Genomic DNA, 22464 nt, shown 5'->3' with positions numbered 1-22464 from the left:
TACCTCCCAAAACACTTCCACTACTGTTCCTTGATACCCAATGTTCTTTAACAGGATGTAAAGCCTTTTATCTCAAAGGTAGAGAGAAATCTTAAAATTGAAATTCACCCATGAGATTCAACACATGCATTTAAAAATGGAGACAGCATGGAGCAAAAGAAAAAGTGCTCTATTTGACCCAAATCTTGCCTTTGCTACTACTACCTTACTACTCATTTGATGGTGGGCAAGCCATTTAACTAGTCTGGACCTTATTTTACTCAAATATAAAATTAGTATGCTGGGCTACAAGACATCTGAAGTCCCTTCTATCTCTCTATCTGTGATCCTGTGGAATGGCAACAGCCTTCCTCAAGGGCATATTTTATTGTGGGTAGAAGCTGCCAACACGTAGAGGATTTTGGTGGGGGGGGGTGATTCTTTGTTTATCGATATTAATCAAAACATTAAACAGGGAAATGTATGATCTCCAAAGATATTCTCCATAGTGATGGAGGCTATACTGAACAAAATCAAAATGGAAGAATAAATCCATTTGGATGGTGAGGTCTTCAAGTTAATCAATTAAGTTGGAGACAATGTAGGGGAAAGGGATACCCTAACTCAGGGAAAGACTCCCAAAAGTTTCTCATCTTCCTCTTCCCTGATGTTCTTTGCCCCATCAAGATTTGTCCTTAGTATATGTTAAATACCTTTCTCTGTTAAAATACTTTTCTCAGACCCCTCGCAAATTAACTGACTGGCCCTTACATAGTGCTTTGAAATTTGCAAAGTGCCTTAAAAATATCATCATATTTTATCCTCAAAACAATCCTCAGAGGTAGGTTCTATTATTATCTCTGAGGCAGGTAGAGGCTAAGTGACTTATCTAGGATTACACAGCTAGTCAATATCTAAGGCGGGATTTGAACTCAGGCCCTCGATACTATATCCAGCACTCTATCCATTGTGCCACCTAGCTGCTTGATGGAGTCCTGTCTGCAGTCCACGTGTTGCCTATTTCTTACCTAAAATCACTGACAGAGAGAAAGAGAATTAGATGGCATCAAAAACTAAAACATATCCACTTTTCTTTCTACAGGATGTAGATAAATGGTCATTTGATGTATTCGCCCTAAATGATGCAAGTGGAGAACACAGTCTGAAGTTTATGATATATGAACTGTTCACCAGATATGACCTGATCAGCCGCTTCAAGGTCAGAAACATTAGATGATGAGAAAAATTAATGAGTTAATATATGAATAAAAAGGACCGAATATATCATTACATAAGTCTCTTTTAGGGTTTATTAACATAACACTCGGTAGGAGGGAGTGAGAAAATATGTGCATATTTGTGAGTAGGTACACCGTTCACTGATATCATTGCTTTACACACTTCCGTGCTCCCTTAGAATTCATTATATCAATATATCTATTCACTTTCTATAATAACTATTATAATAAATCCCATTTATGTAATGTTTTAAAGTTTGCAAAGTGATATATACATACATATAGATACGTATATACCTGTGTATGTGCGTGCATGCGTGTGCATGTGTGTGTAATTTGGATCTCACAACAGCTCTGTGATATAGGTACTATTACTATCCCCATTTTAAAGATGAGGAAACTGAATCTGAGATAAACTGATCTGATCAGAATTATGTGTCCAGTAAGTGACTGAGGCAAGATTTGAACACAGATCTTCTCGACTGGAAGTCCGTTACACTTTCCATTGGTCCTGATCAACCTGATGGATGCTTCTAAAAGAAATCTGAGACCATTTCTTTTCTTTTTTCAAGGGAAAAGACAAAGTTTATCAGGGATTCATCATAATGGGTTGTCTTAAGAAATTCCACCCTTTGTGACACCTGTTTTCACAAGTGGGCCAGATTCTATCTGAGCTAGATTGAATCTGAGCCTGAGACCATTTCTTAAGGATACAATACTGGGGGCATTCGAGACAGATATATCTCTTTTGTAATATCTTGTCTCAAAATTACATAGGAGAGATTTACAATCAACTTGTGCCTTTGGGGCATCAGAATCATAACTAGCAATTCTGGCATCCTGGGAAATCAGTGCAAAATACGCTCAGAACCAGTAGCATGGACGGTGACTTCAACTTACCTTAGAGTTTTAGGGTATGACAATAACGCCCCAAAATAATTATAATGAACAATCGAGCAGCAGAGTAAATTAGTTAACAAATTGGCTTGCTAACTGCCGAAGAATTACACAAGTTAAAATTTTTGTACTCTGTGAGTTTTGGTGCCTTGAGGCTAATTACAGCTCTAGATTTAATTCACAGACTACAATCAATAACTTTAGTTATTAATATATAAAATATAATAGAATTTTAAACCTGGAAGAGCTCTTAGACACTCAATCCTTTCAATTCACAGATGTCTCAACTGAGTCATGCCTTTTAGAGCTGATAATTTTCTGTCAGAAAACACTTGTTAATGATGCTAAAAGATATAACAAAGTTGGGGACTAGAGTTTGACCTGGGAGTCTGTTGCAGCTATATTATTAACCATGAGCATAACCAAATATACTAGTTTATTTCATTTGAACACTGTTTTACTCATGTTAATTTTGTGCAGCAATTTTGTTAGAAACATAATGAATAATCATTGCTTTCCACAGATTCCTGTTCCTTGTCTAATTTCCTTTGCGGAAGCCTTAGAAGTTGGTTACAGCAAGTACAAAAATCCATATCATAATTTGGTTCATGCAGCAGATGTCACTCAAACTGTGCATTACATATTGCTTCATACAGGTATCATGGTAAGGAATCTTGTCTTTGTATCTTAGAGAACTAGGTTAAGCCTATTGATGCGATCACCCCCTTTAGAAAAAAAGTATCTAAGCTTCACCTATTGCTTTAATAAAAGAGAGGATTTTAATAGAAGTCCACTATCTCATTATGAATAGGACGTAACCATTATTTTAGACTTTCTGTTGCTACTTGTTTATATTCTGAAATTTATGCAAAATATATAGGTATTTTAACTTTATAAAAGAAGATAGCCAAGAGAGAATCAGAACATATTAACTATATATTTTGAAAAATGGAGACTAGTGAACAACTTTTATCTTCTAGTATGTTTTTCAAAGGTATTCAGCAAAAACAAAACAAAACAATAAAACATCATTACCTACATATATCAGATGACATTCTTTTATTTCTTCTGCAAATTCTTCGTTGGCAATATGTTGCAACCTACTCATACCTACCACACACCTCTCTATCATCCTTTGGGTGACACTGTGCTATTCTATGACTCATATGTTATTTGCCAGGAGAATATTAATGCTTAAAATATGGGTATTTGTTTCAGGGAGAAGCTGGAGGTCATTAAGAATACCATATGAATTACAAACTCAAGCCAACCCACTTTCCTCCTGTCCAATTCTAACTCCTGCTCTCTGTTCCTCCCATCTAAGAAAAACATACTGATGGACAAGCTCTAGGTGTTGCCTTATATAAAGTCATAATCTGTACAATGGGTATTCTTGATGGGCTTAATTGTTCTCATTTGAAAAGCTAGGATGAACTCTTTCTAGTAGTGATGGATTCTGTTTAGGAGGTCCTGCACTATTGTGGGTCTTGTTCCCATTTGAATAGCTAGGTTGAACTTCTTTGAGTGATAAGGGATCTCCCTTAGGAGGACCTGAACTGTACTGAGCCTTAATATAATGAGCACAATGTCATCCTCACCCAAGGAGACATAACAAATCTCATCATCTAACACGTTCCATTTAAAATCTTCACTGAACAACTTTCCTGACAGTGGCCAAACACCTTTGGTGATTGTGCATCTCCTTGTTTCCTGCTTCAGTTCATATTGATAACCAAAGAGTCTTTAAATTAACTTATGCTCATTGTATCTCTCAAGAAATATTGTGAGATTTTAAATTTTTTGATGTGTGCATGGGAGACACCTAATTAGAGGAGAGGTGATCTTCATATGACAGTCACTGGGCCAATTTCTAAAGCCTTTTCAGTTTGGTTGGAGTTGCCCAAACTTGACCTCTGGGACCCAAGGTTTTTCCTGACCAAAAAGATGCTTTCTCTTCATAAGATGAAGCAAGATGTAATTGTTATTCCAGGTGCTCAGTCCCAAGTCTTGTTCCTGTTGCTATATTTCATGGTTCCCACATGTTATTTCTTTTATATGCAAGCTTAGATGTACCCCTCACAATCCTCTAGGATACTTTCTAAAAGGTATAGCAGCATTCTCTGTCGTGTGACATCTTGTCTCCACCACGATCAAGCTTTGTTTATTTCTCTCTTCATGGTTCTTGATTTTTGGCTTTCCTTCCCTTATTCTGTTCCCCTATCCTCTCATTCAGTTTAACTTGTCTTTTTTCTGTTCTTGTTAATTCCTTTGGATTTGGCATTTATGGCTTCTTCTTTGTTGTCCCACTTATTTTACATTTCCCTGATGACCTAATTATCATGTTTCTTGTTCCTACTGGGTTGTAAAGGGCTAGAATCCTTCTGTAGTTAATGTTGATTATCAAAGAAAAAGAAAATCAGCAAGCCCTAAAGAAACAAAAGAGGCCTGGTCCAACCACAGTGTCATTCTATGGACCAAAGGAGCAACTAGTAAGTAATATCACATAGAAATATCCAGCAAGAAGCCTGAATTCATTCTTCTCTCTCTTCCTCTCCCCTTCTCTTCCTGTCTCTCCCCTTCTCTTTCCCTCTCTGTCTGCCTTTCTCCCCCCACCCCATCTGTCTCTCTTTGTCTCTGTCTCTGTCTCTCTGTCTCTGTCTCTCTGTTTCTGTGTCTCTGTGTGTCTCTCTCTCTCTCTCTCTCTCTCTCTCTCTCTCTCTCTCTCTCTTTCTCTGACAGAGAGAGCTAGCTTATTTAGACTCAAGTTTAAGTAGTAGCTCAAACCCTTAGAAGTTAACAGTTTTCATAAACTACTATTTTTTTCATGTAGTACACTAAACTCTTTCTTCTGAACTTTGCAAGAATATCCTTTAGAAGTGATAAAATACTTTTAAACTTAGTAAGACTTCATTGTCAAAGCTATGCGTTTAGTGATTTTCTTTCCCTGGGTTTGATATGCATGACATATTAGCATGAGGAAATAAATTGCTTCTTGACAGCTACAAATACTGTTATTTACAGTAGATAAAGTTACTGTGGATTGCGGCTAAAGATACCATGTTTACCTCTTCCAAAGGTCTCCATCTTGAGTACCACAATGCTGATAGTTTTCATTTTAAGAGGCTCCTTTGAAGACTTGTGTCGATTTTCTTTCCAGTTTCTACGGCTTTGAAAAAAAGACTAAAATCAAATAGCTATGCATGGCAGTTAAAAAAAAAAAGATTGTAAAGTGCATCAAGGACAAATCAGAGAGATTGTGTGGTGCAGCATAAAGATATCTAGGAGACCTTCACTTCAGTCTCATCTCTGCTACAGGCTACCTGTGTGACCTTAGGACATTTCCCCAGGGCCACGTTTCCTCAACAGTAAAATGAAAGGATTGGATTAGATGATTTTCGAGGACTCTTCGGCTCTAAATTCTAGGGTCTTATGATTGAAAGAAAAACGCTGGTATACTGTCACATGGGGTTATTTTGTCCTTTAGTCTGGCTAAGCTGTTTTTCTGTTTTTCTTTTTTTATAAAGGAAGGCTCCCTGGGGACGTGAGAGTGGGTTGAGGTAGCCGGAAATGACTGAGATGTAAAAACAAAAGGAATCAAAAAGGCTTTCTTGAATAGAGTAATGCTGAGCTAGAACTTAAATCAATAAAAATAAAACATCCTTCTATAATTTTCTAATTATAATAAGCAGACCTTCGACAAGATGTTATTTCAGGCCAAGAGGCAGGCCAGATTTCACCCTGTTTCCTGTTTTGATAACTTTTACTTTTCAACAAAACCAAACCAATTTTTGTCATTTATCTAAAGTGTTTCCTGTTAGTTGGGAAAATTCAAGCTATATAGTTTTGTTCCAAATGATGCTGTCTTTTTTTTCTTTCTAAGAGATCATTTTCTCAATTCCTTTTTTTCATCTGTCCAACGATATGAAATAAATTTTTAAAAGGACATTATATTCTATTGACTTCAAAACCAAACAAGGTCTGGAGATCATCTGAAGGACTATGGGGAAGAGAGTTCTGTAGAAGTACTATATGTTCTTGGTGTGTGTGTGTCTCTCTGTCTCTCTTTGTCTCTCTGTCTCTATGTGTGTCTCTCTGTCTCTGTATCTCTTTGTGTCTGCCTCTGTCTCTGTGTTTGTCTCTGTCCCTGTCTCTCTGTTTCTCTCTCTTCCATCTTTCCATCTTTGCATTGTAGGAGAATGCTGGTAAAGGTTTAATAAGTAGTTGCATGACACACTTTAAATTTTAATCTACACTATTAACATTTCCTCCATCACTTTCTTAAGTCTAGACAATCATTAAAAAAACAACAAATCAAATTCCTTAAGCCCCCGAATTTATTTGCACAATTTGAGTAGCTTGGTCAGAACTGTGCTTTAGGAAAATCATTTTGGCAGCTTCTTAAAGGATGGATTAGAGTATGAAGAAACTGGTCAAGAAGACCTAATTAAGTATTGCAGGTGAAAAATTATCAGAACCTGATCTATAAGATTCACCAATTACTAAGGTTAAAAATGCTTACAATTACTTAAACAAAAGGCTTTCAGGAGAGGGTTTGAGCTGCCTCCAGCATACTCTCCCCTTCCCCCCATGAAATATTTAGATAATTTAAAAGAAGAAAAGAAGTCAGAACTCTGAACAAAACTACATAGCTTGAATTTTCCCAGAAAACATTTTAGGTAAATGACAAAAATATATATCCTGAGGGAAGCATGGGAGGGAAGTGAGAATTAGTAATCTTTTTTTTTTTTGAGGGGGGGAGGCAGGACAATTGGGGTTAAGTGATTAGTCCAAGGTCACACAGCTAGAAAGTGTGTCAAGTGTCTGAGGCTGGAGTTGAACTCAGGTCTTCCTGACTCCGAGGCCGGTGCCCTACTCACTGCGCCACCTACCTGCTCCTGGAAGTGAGAATTATTAAGAAATTTCAGTGGTACAGAAACCCAGGACCATGTTGTGTTGACCTTGAATTGACCTTGAATCCTAAAGAGCATGATGATAATGAAGTACACACACACACACACCACACACACACACCACACACACACACACACACACACACACACCAGGTTGCAACAAGGATCTTCAACACTGTGGGAAGTACTACTATCCAGTGATTGCCTATGGGATCAATCCCCAAACTCAGAGATGACTTGGTAAGGACTGAGGTGGTTACTCAGTTTTTGATGTGACCATCATGATGTATTGAAGAGTGACCAACTGAAAACAACCTCTTCTTGATCTTTATAAGTCGAAAGTGTACCTTTGTTGCTGAATTTGCGACCAAAGTTGCAATGGCGCAACTATCAGTGCCTTGCCTACCAATTCACTTAACGATTGCAGAAATCAGCTCTGTGGGAAGGGTTTGGTACCTCCACAGAATGTGGGTGAATGGTATGCATTTAAGAGAGTAGCAAAATGAAAATTATAGTGGAAGAGATAGGAAAGGAAGAACAAATGTTGGCTACATTAAGTAGGGGTGTCACAGGAGCCAGAGTCCAGCCCCCGTTCTAAATCTTTGTACTTTTCAGTTAAATATTTCATTAGAAACTTTGCCCTAAACATCAGTATAAATAACTAAACATCTTTAATAACTATTTATATTTAATTTCAAAACTTAAAATATAATAATACTTTCAGTTATACTAAGTTACTTTAAGTTATACTAAGTCCCTATGAAGGACTTGTCCATTTATTCCCATTCACTTTTCCTCATATGATCATACAGATCATTCATAAACACTTAACTCCCTTTGATAACACTGCACCCTGGACATGCTAGCAAATAGAGCAATATTTGATACAGGAGGTAATATAGAACCACTGGGGTTTATTGAATATTGGAGTGACTTGTTAAGATTTGCACATTAGTAAAATCTGTTTGGCAGCTGTGTAAAAGACAGATTGAAGAGAGAGACTTGAGGCAGGCAAAAGCATTAGGAAGTACACACAAGAGCTGATAAGGGCCTAAAACAGGGTGGTGGCTATGTGATGTTATGGTAATGTATAATAAGACCGGAAAGGTTGGTCAGGGAAAAGTTATGGAATTCTTTAAATGCCAAATAGGAATATTTATATTTTGTCCTGGGCAAGTAGGTGGCACAGTGGATAGAGTGCTGGGCCTGGAGAAAAGAAGACTCATCTTCCTGAATTTAGATCTGTCCTTGGACACTAACTAACTGTGTGACCCTGGGCAAGTCACTTAGCCCCTTTTGCCTCAGCTTCCTCATCTGGAAAATAAGATGGAGATGGAAATGGCAAACCACCCCAGTATCTTTGCCAAGAAAACCCCAAATTGGTTTATAAAAAGTTGGATATGATTGAACAACAACAACATATTTTATCCTAGAAATATTAGGGAGCCACTGAATTTATTTGAGCAATTGAGTAACATGGTCAGAACTGTGCTTTACGAAAATCACTTTAGCAGCTTTATAGAGGATGGATTAGAGTATGAAGAGACTGGTCAAGGAGACTTAATTCAGAGTGTGTTATAATATTGTAGGTGAAAGTTTATGAGGACCTGAATTATGGTACTGGTTATGTGAGAAGAGAGAAAGAAAGAGATGAGAGAGAGATAGCATTTAGGTAGGAATGACAACCAGATTAGATATGTCACAGTAAGAGTTAATTAAGGACATCACTCCCTTGACAGCGAACAGTCCAGGTTGATGTTTATGTTGTGACCCTGGGTAACTGGAAGGATGGTAGTACCTCCAACAGCACTAATAATATATGTTTTGAACTGTAATCATCTGAAACTCAAAATAGTAAGAGTTGAATTTATTCCTCTGAAAGAAACCAAACCCTCCTTCTTTTGAGCTTCCGTCTTTCTGTCAAGAACACTAGGATCTTTCCAGTCACCGAAGTTTGCAGTCTTTATGTTACTTTTGAATCCTACTCTCCCTTACTCTATATGTATAATCAGCTGCAAAATCTTGTCATTTCTGTCTTCAAAACAACACTAGAATTCCTCCTCCTCTCTCCATTAACATAGGCATCCCTTAAGTTCAGGCTTCCATTGCCACCCACCTATATACTATTGCAATAACCTCCCAATTGGCCACCTTGACCCAACTCCTCTATTCCAATTTATCCTCTATCCAATTTCTAAAATTATTTTCCTAAAATCCATGTCTGACTATATCACTTCCCATACTCAATAAAATCCAGAGTCTTCCTATGCCTTCGAGTTTTAAAATCTCCCTCATCAGAATGTGAGCTCCTTTAGGTCAGGAGACAATTTCATTTTCATCTTTTTGTGCTTAGTATAGTGTGTCCAGAACATACTAGTTCCTAAATCAATGCTTGCCAACCGATTTATTGATTTACCATAATGTGTACTATGTTCTTCTTATTGTGTTTTTTTTTGTTTTGTACTATTTTATAAAGGTTTTTCCAAATTACTTTGCATCCTTATATTTATTCTAATCAAATTATTATATTCTATTACATTATCGTATTACATGTTTAACAATCCCAAGCCACTTTAACTTTGTATGTACAAGTTCCTTTTCTATCAAATGCATATCATAGTACCTGTGATCTAATAAAGAATTGTTGAAGATGAACTGGGTTGAGATGTGGAAAATGCTGTAGAAATATTATTAGTCTAGAAGAGACTCTTCTGTTCAGAAGAAACTCTTTGGGTTTTGACAATGAAAAGATTTAGGTCATTTGCCTGACTGCCAGAATTAATGGCTTGCAGTTTCAAGGTAACTGTCAGTGTGACATTTATGGAGCATCTCACGTCTCTCTTCGATGACTAATACAGCCTGTCATGTCAAAAAAGCTCCTAGTCTCATTGACTGAAACAGCCTTTAATGGAGTCATTGTTCTTCCATTTGTTAGTGTCATGAATGACATCTTCAGGCCCAGGAGTTGGTAGCACAACATACACACAGATGGATGGGTCTTCACCAGCACTCATTTCTTTTGCTACTTTATTAACTTGTGGACTCTGCACAGGTGACAGTGATGTGCTACTCAGATGCCTAGCTAATCATGTTCACAGTCAATGGCCCATGAAATGGCTTATTTTATGCAGTGCAGTTCTCTATTGTCTCAATATGATTGACATAAGGCAAGGACCTTTACCATTAGCTCACACTGGTGGATTGTTGGTACCACATTGTTTTCAGGCACTGTACTTCAAAAACAAAAATCAGTGGGGGAAAGGGGGTCTTTGAAACTACTGAAATCCAGTCCCAGGATGAGTTCTAGGAACACAGAGTGCCACATTCTCTTTTATTTTCATTAGGTTGATTTGCAGACAATGATACCGAGTAGCTACACACAGCAGTCTGTTAACTCTTTTCCTGCAAATGCTTTTCAATATCTTCACCTGTCCAAATTTCAATGTTTATAAACCACATCTAGGATCAGAGAATTTAGAACTGGAAATGGACCTTAGAAATCATCTAACATAATCCATTCATTCTACAGGCGAGGCAACTGAGGTCCAGAAAGGTGAAGAGAGTTGGCCAAGGTTTCATAGGTAGTGAACAGCAGACCTAGGATGCTTTCTTGGAAGACAGCTGTTGTGAAAAAAAAATGTTGTGCCCATTTCGTTTAATTACTAGGTTCATGGGCTCATTTAGAGCTGAATTCAGCCTCAGAGGTTTTCTGGTCCATGTACCTTTCTTTTACAGATACCAGAGGGGACAAACAACTTGCCTAGGGTCACGCAACAAGGGAATGGAATAGCCAGGATGTAAGCCTCGATAGGTCCTCTGATTTCCAATTTACTATTTTGCTTTGTTTTGTTTTTCTCCACTGAACTACCCTAAGTGTGGATAGAGCATGGGTCAGGTGTGTCAGTGTGACTGGGCACAACTGACCTACTTTCTCTACCTATCGTTTTATATCACACTGCTGATTACATTGTATTTACCCAGGCCCAGTCAAAGAAAGTACTAAAAAAATTTTTAAAGGAGTAATCTAGAGTAGCAAACTTAGCAAGCAAGCAAATGTAATATAATGACTAGCCATCCAGAAACTAAGAAGTAATTCATGCTTACCAAGATTTGGCTACCTCTCTAGGCTATTTCTAAGTATAATAGATCACTGTTATCCCCACCTTCTTGGCTCTTACCAGGAAGATAAATACAAATTATAAATACAATTATATTATAAATTATATATAATATATTATTATATGACCATAATATACAAGTTTTATATATATATTACAAATTATAAATACTGTTATATTATGAAGATAAATGCAAATCACCCTAAAGACCAACAACATTTTATCCTCTGAGATAGACCAGTTCAATGCTTTTGTCCCACCCTATTGATGAAAAGCGGCATGGTAGAGCAGGCAGAATACTGGACTCATATTTAGGAGTTCAAGTTCTGGATTCAAGTTCTGCTCTAGATACTTATTAGCTGTGTGCCCAAAGCAACATACTTACCCTCTCTGGGATTTGGTTTTCTCAACTGTAAAATGACGTGTATGAGCATAGATCTATAGCTGGAAAGGACTTTAAAGACTATCAAACACAGCCTCCATCATTTTACAGATAAGAAGACTGAAGTGTAGTGAGTTGAATGTGAGGGTTAGAAGTAGGATTTGAACCCAAGTGTTTCACTCCAAAGCCAGCATTTTCTCCTGTAACATAGATTGGCCCCTTCCATTGCTAAATCTAGTTTCCTAATAAAGAACCTCAGACAAGCAGGCTTGAAAATCTTTAAGGAATTCTGAGGCATATTGCTTGCCCCAAACCTAACAACATGCTCAATAATATTCATTGTTATCATTCATTTTATATGTTTGATGATTTGTTTCCATTTTCTTTATAGAAAGTTATTTGAGCAAAGGAAATTTCTACCCTAATTCTGACTCTCCTGCCTAGTTAGAGGTGATTGATTCTCCACTAAATTTCTACTCTAGTTTCTACTCCAATGATTCATCATGGCACAAACATGAACCCTGTACCTTGAGAACCCATGGTTTTGCTGGTAGTACATAGGTTCTGGCAGGTCCTACAAAGCTAGTGACTTGATTATGGCTTCCTGTCCAAGGACCAGCCTAGCTAAGTAGAATGGCTTATCTCCTGAACGTTCAACACTTGGTACTTTTTTTAAATCTAGGAAATTGATAAATGTATAAAATGGTCTTCAATCCTGTGGATTTAAGTGGGTGTAAAAGGAGACAGAAGAATTGCAGGGTTCTTAAGCATCCAAAATCATTAGTTTAACTGTTTGTACTCAACAACTCAACATAAATTTTTGTCCAGTGACCAGTAAGTTGAAGGAACTGAACCACATCAATATCTAAATTCTTACAGTAAATGAAACCAAAAGATAAAAGTAAGTTACAAAGAAATGGAATATCACTATTTTTCCTTTTGTAAGCAAATAAAGGAAATGGTAGATTTTGTTTCATCATGTGCCCAAAGGAAAAAAAGCAGTACTATTTCATGGGACATTTGAGTTATCTTGACTGTGGTGTTCAGGATGGGCATGAGAAAAAAAGACTACCATGAGGATAATTGCAGTTTATGTTGGATATCTGCCAGGAAGTACAAAGAAATAAGAAAATCTTCTAAATAACCTAACAATAACCTTGTCAAATTAAGTCAAACATCATCTACCTTTAAGCGTGTACACTTCGATGAGTATATGGGTACCAAAGAGTTCAGCAGAGACTACATTGAAAAAAAATTCATGATGAAGAAATGAAAGAGGGAAGAGAATCAATTCTATTTCAGATATTGCCTAGCTAGAACACAATGAAAATTAATGCCAAATTAGAAGAGAGGAAAGAAAAAAGGATTTTATGCAATTATAGCTATTCCAACCTAATCTGATGAAATAAGCTTTTGACTCTCAAAAAATAGGAAGGACAAAAATAAAAATCTCTCTCTCACTATTTCGTAGAAAAAAATAATCAATACCAAAGAGCAGCTACAGCAAGCGACTGAGAAAACCCAGAAAGTGCTTCATCCAGCAAGTATTTAATTCCCTGGTCTTGTGAGCAGATATGACAACCAAAACCAAATATGGATACAAGTAAAATATCTTGGAATTCAGTTTAATTTATTTTCACATTGATTTTGTACAATGTGTAAGGTATAATGCTACGTGTTAGGGAAGCAAAGAAAAAATAAATTGCATAATTAGCCAAAGTACCTTATAGGATATCTAATCCAATCCTAATTTTATAGATGGGGAAACCAAACCTCAGAGATGTTATGTGACTTCCTAAGGTCATTCAGTTTGTAGGTGGGAAAGCTGGATTTTTATTGAGAGGTACAGAGAATATGGGAATCCCTCTGTGCCTATTGCTTGTTTATTTCCAAAAAGCATTTAAATCAATAGAAACAAATCATCTTCAAATACTCCAATCTGAGTCTATGACAGATGTAATCATGGAAAGAACTTTGTTCAGCAATCTACTTAATATCAACTTCAGCCATGACATGAAACAAGGAAACATGCTCACGTGAGGTGTTTGCCAGTGTCACGGAGGAAGTCCTAAGTTCAAATAAAAATTCTCTTTCAATGAAAAGTTTCTCAAATGTTCCTATTTTTAAATGACATTTTACTAATTGTACCCAGTCCCCAGTTGACTACAAAACATCCCTAATGAAATCTATATTCATTTAAAAGATATCAGACTAATCACACTAGAAGGGGGAAGAATCAAACATAACTGATACTTCAGACAAAAAGTGGTATCATAAATAGGGAAGTTAAAAAGATGGATAGACTGGGCAGGATATCCCATTTTATACACATTGTGTTCGAGGTATCAAGCGGGACATCAAGGTAGGAATACTCTATAGCCAGAGAAGTGGAACAGATGAATCCGTGTTCTTGGCCTATGAGAACGTTCCTGGCATCCTGCCTAATGGCTCGTGTTCTAGAAGCACAAAAATGGTAAATTATAGGATCAAGACCCAAAGTCCACTAGATTCTAGGTCCTTCTGAAAGCTTAGTGCAAAGGGCTGTGGGTAGCTTAAGCATTGTAGTTCTGGAGGACTTTGGGAAAGCCCTTCCCACTAGAAAGAAAAATAAAAGTCTTATATCACTTTCTTGTGTAACTTTGGACAATTATTTTTCCTTTAATATTTTACCTTTCTCTGAATAATGTGGAAGCTCCCACAGATATTGCTATGCCTCAGTTGTTCACCTTTGAATATTGTCATGAAAGGAATTCTGAGATAAACATGGTCGGTTTACTAGAAAGGCTAGCGATTGCCAATAAATAAGGTCAAATGCATCTCAGTGACCGTTTGACCCTGAGTGAGGGCTGAAAGAGTCTTTTATAGGGAATAACAAAATGACAGAGCAAAACCTGAAGCAGCTTAGGTATGTCTTCTTTTGATTGACTAGAAAGTATCTTCTAGCATCATTTCATATTAAAACATTTGGACCTCCCCTTCTGAAACCCCCTCAATCACAAACAAGACATGGAATGTGGGGAAAATGGCAATTGTCACAACAGCTTTGATTAAATCATCTTGGCCTTTAGGTTAAGCAAGTTTCTCTTGAATGAGTGTAAAGGGCAAAGTTACAAGGGCAGAGGTACAAGTCAAAAGGCAAAGGCTGAGGTACAAAGTCACAAGAACAGAATCCTGACCTGAGGTTACCTGAATCACAAGAATAGAATTGTGACCCAAATCTAGTTTAAGTCTTAACTAAATAGAATTAAAATTCAATTTTTAATTTCACAATATGACAATTTCAGGAATAGTTCTATAATGGCATTGATCTGTCTACTGTACCTCCCATCATTTGATATTATGCACCCCTCCTTTGATCCTATTCCACCAATATTATAAAAAGCCTTGCTTTGCTCAATCATTTTGAGATATTTTTGCTCTACAATCAATCTTGGAGCTTCTCTAGTAAGTCAGTCCTATATTACCATAAATATCAATATACAAAATTACCATACATGTCAATATATGTATGTATATGTATGTATGTGTGTATATATGCATATATATGTATTTGTGTGCATATGCCTTGTTGGTTTTATAGTTGGAGTACTGGTGGTCCAACAATGTGAATTTTTTTTACTTTTGATATTAATATGAAACTTAATATGTATAATAATATTAATCTTAATGGGCATAATTACAATTTATAGGGAACTTTCATATACATAATTTCATTAGCTGTTCCCAACAACGCTATGAGCTACTGAGAGCAAGTATTACTAGTTCCATTTTGTAGATGAGAAAACTGAAATCCAGAGCAAAGAAATTACTTCTCCAATGTAATACAGCTGTCAAATGGTAAATCCTGCTGATCTATCAATCAGAACTCTTTCCTACAAATATATGTATATGCATACATGTATATTTATATGTATACATATATGAATAATACACATTTTAATTCATTAGCATTTATTTCTCTTCCTCTAACTTCTGTTTTCCACTGAAAAAACAAACCAAACCCTTATAACATACTCATAGTCAAGCAATACAAATTTCCACATTGGCCATGTCTATGAAAACAGGTCTTCCTTTGTATATCTTCTACAGGAAGCCTTCTAATTCTTAATCAATTCTCTTAATTCTAGTACCTTCCCTCTTTTAATTATTCGCTATTTATCCTGCATACAGCTTTTTTATACATATATGTTTGCTTGTTGTCTTTCTCTTTAGATTGTGGGCTCCTTAAAGGCAAGAACTCTCTTCACCTCTTTTTATATCCCTAGCATTTAGCACTGCTTCCAGCACATAGTAGGCACTTAATAAATGTATATTGACTGACTTATTGTTGACTGATTGAGTCTATTGCTTCTCTGTCAGTCTGTTACATCACACTGTCTTCCTGTTTATTCTATTGATTGGAGAAATAAGCAAAATATATTTCCATATTTTAGCATATTATCTGAAAGTCAGAGAAACTCCCCAATATATTGTAATTGTAGAGCCAAGTAGATTTTTTTTAAAATAAAGAACCAAGAGACTGTCATCTTGCTATAAAATCTTCAGAGAGTTTTGCAATAAAATGTGATTATGATCCCAAGGTTTGATTTATTGGTGGAATCCAATGAAATGAAATGGATTTGATAAAAAAAAATGTGGCTAATGCTTGAATTAAAAAAGCAGCGAGGGTTTAATATTTTAGCTACAACATGGTGTCCAGTTCAGTAAGTGGTAGCTGAATTAAAGGCTTCCAAGACAGCTAGCTCTCATTTCTCTCAGTAATATCTAATACCTTGGAGAATCCAATATATTTGTTTTATGGACCCAGGATAGGAAAAGAGAAAAGTCCATTAAAAATCAGGAGATACCTGTATGTTCTATAACACAATAAAATATGTCCTTATATTTGTTTATCGATGACTATTTCATTACCCAAAAGATAATTGAATGTTGCTTTTATTTACAAGCACTGGCTCAATGAACTGGAAATTTTAGCAATGGTCTTTGCAGCTGCTATCCATGATTATGAGCATACGGGGACCACCAACAACTTTCATATTCAGACCAGGTAAGTCTATTAGAGTAATAATAGTACCCCTCTCCCACCTACCCACCCATGGTCACAAAATGGAAGCTAATGAAGAGAAGAGACTGTAAAGTTTTTGCCTTTGTATACCCAAGACTTAGCATAGTATCTGATACTGGATCACACAGCCAGCATATGGCAGGTGGGAAACTTGAAATCATGTCTTTTATCAGCCTTGCCATGCTACCTCTTATCTGATAGTAAATGTATATTTAGTTAAGTTGAGTGGTGCTTTTATTACCTGGTTTAAGTCTCTTTGGTTAATTCCTATTCTTCCCTTAGCCTCCTAAATGTGGGCATTCTCTAAGGTTTAGTACTCAGTCCTATGTTCTTCTCTACGTAAACTTTCAGGTGGCTGCACATGAACCAATTTTAGCTCTGCTTTCTCCAGCTATGCTTATGCTTGGGGGCAGGATAAACCACTGGCTGAACTGAAACAAGGGTGAAACAGAGACTCAGGGAAAGTCTCCTACCTGTCCATGGATGATTCCTTATTCCTGATCCTCTCTTGAGCTCCAATTTCACATTTCCATCCATGAACTGAGACTTTCCACTTGGTTATTCTGCCATCACCTGAAATTCAACCAACTCAAAACTAAACCCATCCCCCCAAAATGAATTCCATCTTGAATTCTTATCTTGAATTCCATATTTCAAAGAATCATGGTATTACAGAGTTGGAAGAGATCTCATAGGTTATCTATTACTAACTTCTTATCTCCTTACCAACTCCTTTCCTTTTCAGTATCCTTGACAAGTAATCACCAAGTATCCACTTGAAAACCTCCAATGTCAGGGAATGTACTACCTCCAAGAGATGAATGTTCCATTTTTGGATACTCATATTTACTAAGAAGTTACTTCTTTTATTGAATTGACATCTACCTCCATTTAATTTTCCACATTTATGCTCTCCCTTCTGGGATCAAACAGCAAAATTCAAATCCCTCTTTAGACAGTTTAAGACAAGGACCATTTCTATCTTATTTTCTGTTTCCCAGCTTGTGAGATCCATAGTTTCTTTCATGTATGGTCATGTGACAAATATTCAAGTCTCCTCACCATCATGGTTAGAGCCTGGAGATGTTTCAGTTTGTAAATGACCTTCCTCTCCTAAAATGTGGCACCTTGAAATGAACACAATACTCTACGTGAGGCCTGCGCAGAGCATAGTAGAGTGATTTTGAAACATTTGGGAACTGATATTATAGATTCTAATCTGTTCTGGTTGATGAATGCCAATATTATGTTTAGTGAAATCTTTGAGAGAAGGTTCTGTTCTTTGCCTTCCCTAGCATAGAACTTGGCACATAGTAGGTGATTAATAAATGCTTAATTGCTGACTGAGTCGATTCATTATTGAGGCAATATGGCATCATGTATAGACTTTGAAACTGGAATCAGATAATCTTAGGTTCAAATTTCATCGGTGATGCCTACTAGCTGTGTGACCATGGCAAGCTTCTCTGAGCCTTGATTTCCCAAAGTGTAAAGTGAATATAATAATTCATCTTTTATCAATCTCACACCTGAGCCTCAAATGAGTTTTAATGCACGTAGAACACTTCAAAAAAGTATAGCACCAATTTGCCAGTTATTAAGATTAAAATGTTATCCTATATATGTAATATTTAAAGAAATCATTTGTCCTTTCCCCAAGTTCCCTTGTCTTACCCTCATCTCAATTCAGCCAGTGACTTAAAGCTGAACAAAAATGAGTTGTTACAACTACCTTGCAAGAAATGATATGTGATATCTGTCGTACTGCCCACTTTACATTACCAAGCAAAATATATAAAACGGAACCATAATCACCTATATACCCAATGTTCCAGTCATATTTGACATTTACTTAGTCCATTCCATGCTTTCTTACCTAGCTATTTTTTGGGGGTGGGAGGAGTTATTTTTGTTTGTTTGTTTTAGGTAATAGGGGTTAAGTGACTTGCCCAGGGTCACACAGCTAGTAAGTATATGAGATCAGATTTGAACTGAAGTCTTCCTGATGCCAGGGAAGGTGCTTCATCCATTGAGCCACCTAGCTTCCCCTTTACTTAGCTACTTTTGCTCACAATATTGAGTCTTTCTGCAGTATTATCCCATTCAACTGCTGAATTCCTACCCCTTGTTCAAAGACCATCACACAACATAGAGGAGAGCCTACTGGACTTAGATTTCTCTGGGTCTCAGTTTCCTCATCTGCAAAATGAGGGGATTGGGCTATATAATCACTAAGGTTCCTTCTAGCTATCAATCTATTATCTCAACTCAAATGCCTTTCCCTCCAATAAGCCTTATCCAGTTTCCCAAGATGCAAACGATGTACCTCTCCTCTGAATTCTGATAGCATTTCATGTCTCTCTCATGTCATACTTTATTTTTTGCCTTATTTTATTATTTATTTAATATTTTTAGTTTCCAACATTGATTTCCACAAGATTTTGAGTTACAAATTTTCTCCCCATTTCTTCCCTCCCCCCACTCCAAAATGGCATATATTCTGATTTCCCCATTCCCCAGTCTGTCCTACCTTCTGTCACCCCACTCCCCCCCTTATCCCCTTTCCCCTTACTTTCTTGTAGGGCAAGGTAGATTTCTATACCCCATTGCCTATATATCTTATTTCCCAGTTGCATGTAAAAACAACTTTTTTTAAGTATTTCTTTTTAGAGATTTGAGTACCAAATTCTCTCCCTTCTTCCCTCCCCACCCACCCTCCTTGAGAGGGCAAGCAATTCAACATAGGCCACACATGTATCATTATGTAAAACACTTCCATGACAGTCATGTTGTGAAAGACTAACTATATTTCCCTCCATCCTATCCCACTCCCCATTTATTCTATTCTCTCCCTTGACCCTGTCCCTTTTCAAAAGTGTTTGATTTTGATTACCTCCTCCCCCAATCTGCCCTCCCTTTTATCATCCCCCCTCTCTTATCCCCTTTTCCCCTACTTTTCTGTGGGGTAAGATACCCAATTGAGTGTGTATGTTATTCTTTCCTTAAGTCAAGTCTGATGAGACTAAGATTCACTCATTCCCTTTCATCTGCGCCCTCTTCCCTTCCAATAGAACTGCTTTTTCTTGCGACTTTTATGTGAGATAATTTACCCCATTCTATCTCTCTCTTCTTCTCCCAATATATTCCTCTCTCACCCCTTAATTTTATTTTTTAAGATATCATCCCTTCATATTCAACTCACCCTGTGCCCTCTGTCTATATACGTATGTATTTATGTATGTATATATGTATGTATGTATGTATGTATGTATGTATATTCCCTTCAACTATCCTAATACTGAGAAAGGTCTCATGAGTTACAAATATCATCTTTCCATGTAGGAATGTAAACAAAACAGTTCAACTTTAGTAAGCCCCTTATGATTTCTCTTTCCTGTTTACCCTTTCATGCTTCTTTTGATTCTTGTATTTGAAAGTCAAATTTTCTATTCAGCTCTGGTCTTTTCATGGAGAAAGCTTGAAAGTCCTCTATTTTATTGAAAATCCATTATTTTGCCTTGGAGTATTAAACTCAGTTTTTCTGGGTAGTTGATTCTTGGTTTAAATCCTAGTTCCTTTGACCTCCAGAATATCATATTCCAAGCCCTTTAATCCCTTAATGTAGAAGCTGCTAGATCTTGTATTATCCTGATTGTGTTTCCACAATACTTGAATTGTTTCTTTCTGGCTGCTTGCAATATTTTCTCCTTGACCTGGAAACTCTGGAATTTGGCTACAATATTCCTAGGAGTTTTCTTTTGGGGATCTTTTTCAAGAGGTGATTGGTGGATTCTTTCAATTTCTATTTTACTCTCTGGTTCTAGAATATCAGGGCAGTTTTCCTTGATAATTTCTTGAAAGATGATGTCTTTGCTCTTTTTTTGATCATGGCTTTCAGGTAGTCCAATAATTTTTAAATTATCTCTCCTGGATCTATTCTGCAGGTCAGTAGTTTTTCCAATGAGATATTTCACATTGTCTTCCATTTTTTCATTCTTTTGGTTCTGTTTTATAATTTCTTGATTTCTCATAAAATCACTAGCTTCCACTTGCTCCAATCTAATTTTTAAGGTGGTATTTTCTTCAGTGGTCTTTTGGACCTCCTTTTCCATTTGGCTAATCCTGCCTTTTAAGGCATTCTTCTCCTCATTTGCTTTTTGGAGCGCTTTTGCCATTTGAGTTAGTCTATTTTTTAAGGTGTTATTTTCTTCAGTATTTTTTTGGGTTTCCTTTAGCAAGTCTTTGCCTTGTTTTTCATGATTTTTTTGCATCACTCTCACTTCTCTTCCCAATTTTTCCTCTATTTCTCTAACTTGCTTTTCCAAATCCTTTTTGAGCTCTTCCATGGCCTGAGACCAATTCATATTTTTCTTGGAGGCTTTTGATGTAGGCTATTTGACTTTGTTGACTTCTTCAGGCTATATGTTTTGAACTTTTTTGTCACCAAAAAAGATTCTATAGTCTGAGTCTGAGCCCTTTTTCTTTGCCAGCTCATGTTCCCAGCCAACTATTTGACCCTTGAGCTTTTTGTGAGGGTATGAGTGCCTTTAGAGTGGAGAGTACTTTGTCCCAAGCTTTAGGGGCCTTGTGCTGCTATTTTCAGAGCTACTTCTACTCCACAGTCACTACAAGCTCTGCCACACCAGCCCTGCTACTCCTCCAAGAACTGTCAACCAGAACCACGACACAGATCCAAGCAGGGCAAAGCAAGAGAACCCTACCTCTGTCCCAGCAAAGCAATCCCTGCACTCCTGCTCTGATCTGAGGCTTGATGCCTCCCACCAGGCAGGTCTGGGGGCTGGAAGCAGCCACCTTGGGAGCTCTGGAAGCAGCCACAGGAGCTTCCTGCTGCCACCGCCACCACTGCAGGCTGGGGCTGGGGCTGGACCGCACACTTCTGTCACCCAGATCCTGAAGTTTTCCCATTAACCTGCTCTGTTATCTTTGGCGTTTCTGGGTTGAGAAGTCTGGTAACTGCCACAGTTCAGTGATTCACGGCCCTAAGGCCTGCTCCGCCAGACTCCTGGTCTGGTCCGTCCTGGCATGGCCCACGCTGGACTGTGCTCAGCTGCCAATAGACCCTTCCCAGCCACCACCCACCAAGGCCATCTTGGGCTGGAGACTTGTTTCTCTCTGTTATTTTGTGGTTTCTATAGCTCTAGAATTTGTTCAGAGCCATTTTTTTTACAGGTGTTTGGCAGGATTTGGGGAAGAGCTTAAGTGAGTCCCTGTTTCCCAGCCGCCATCTTGACTCAGCCCCCATTTCACACTTTATGTAGGGTTATATTTAGGACAGTATGCATCATCTTCCTTTTTGTTGCTGTTGTTCAGCTTGTCTGACTCTTCCTGACCCCGTTTGGGGTTTTCTTGGCAAAGATACTGGACTGGCTTGCCATTTTCTTCACCAACTTATTTTACAGATGAGAAAGCCAAGGCAAACAGGTTTAAGTGACTTGCCCAGGGTCACACAGCTAGTAAGTATCTGAGGCCAGATTTGAACTCAGGATGATTCTTTACTGGGCTCTCAATGCATATAAGACACTGGCTATATTTTCTTTGTGTCACCCCTCAGAAGCCAGCTAAATAAATTGCAGATTGCAAGCAGTCAACAAATGTTTGTTTATTGATCCAGTGGACAAATAAATGTCATATTTAAACCAGAGGTACAAAAATAAAGAAAAAAATAGACAAAGCAATTAAGCATAACCAGTGTACAATCAGATAAAGATTTTTAATCAAATGGAAATTGTGGTCAATTTAAATGAAAATGAAGCAGTTATATTCCCTAATATTACCTTGGTAAGATACTTACCCTGTTTTAGGGGAGAAATAAAGCAGTATTTAATTTTGCTTTTACCTGTCTCTTAACTACTTA

At 37.3% G+C, this 22464-nt stretch overlaps 1 protein-coding gene across 1 annotated transcript in view; it reads left to right on the top strand.

The window, feature by feature from the left end:
• The window catches only part of PDE1A (phosphodiesterase 1A), a 367894-nt gene that overhangs the window by 263702 nt on the left and 81728 nt on the right, over window positions 1–22464 (top strand). Inside the window, exons 5-7 of the mRNA XM_036746309.1 lie at window positions 1082–1198; window positions 2638–2778; window positions 16471–16571. Coding sequence (XP_036602204.1) covers window positions 1082–1198; window positions 2638–2778; window positions 16471–16571 — 359 coding nt within the window. The remainder of the gene's footprint in view (window positions 1–1081; window positions 1199–2637; window positions 2779–16470; window positions 16572–22464) is intronic.

This window comes from Trichosurus vulpecula, chromosome 2 (genome assembly GCF_011100635.1).
Source record: "Trichosurus vulpecula isolate mTriVul1 chromosome 2, mTriVul1.pri, whole genome shotgun sequence".
NCBI lineage: Eukaryota > Metazoa > Chordata > Mammalia > Diprotodontia > Phalangeridae > Trichosurus > Trichosurus vulpecula.
This window is presented reverse-complemented; position numbering and strand designations above follow the sequence as displayed.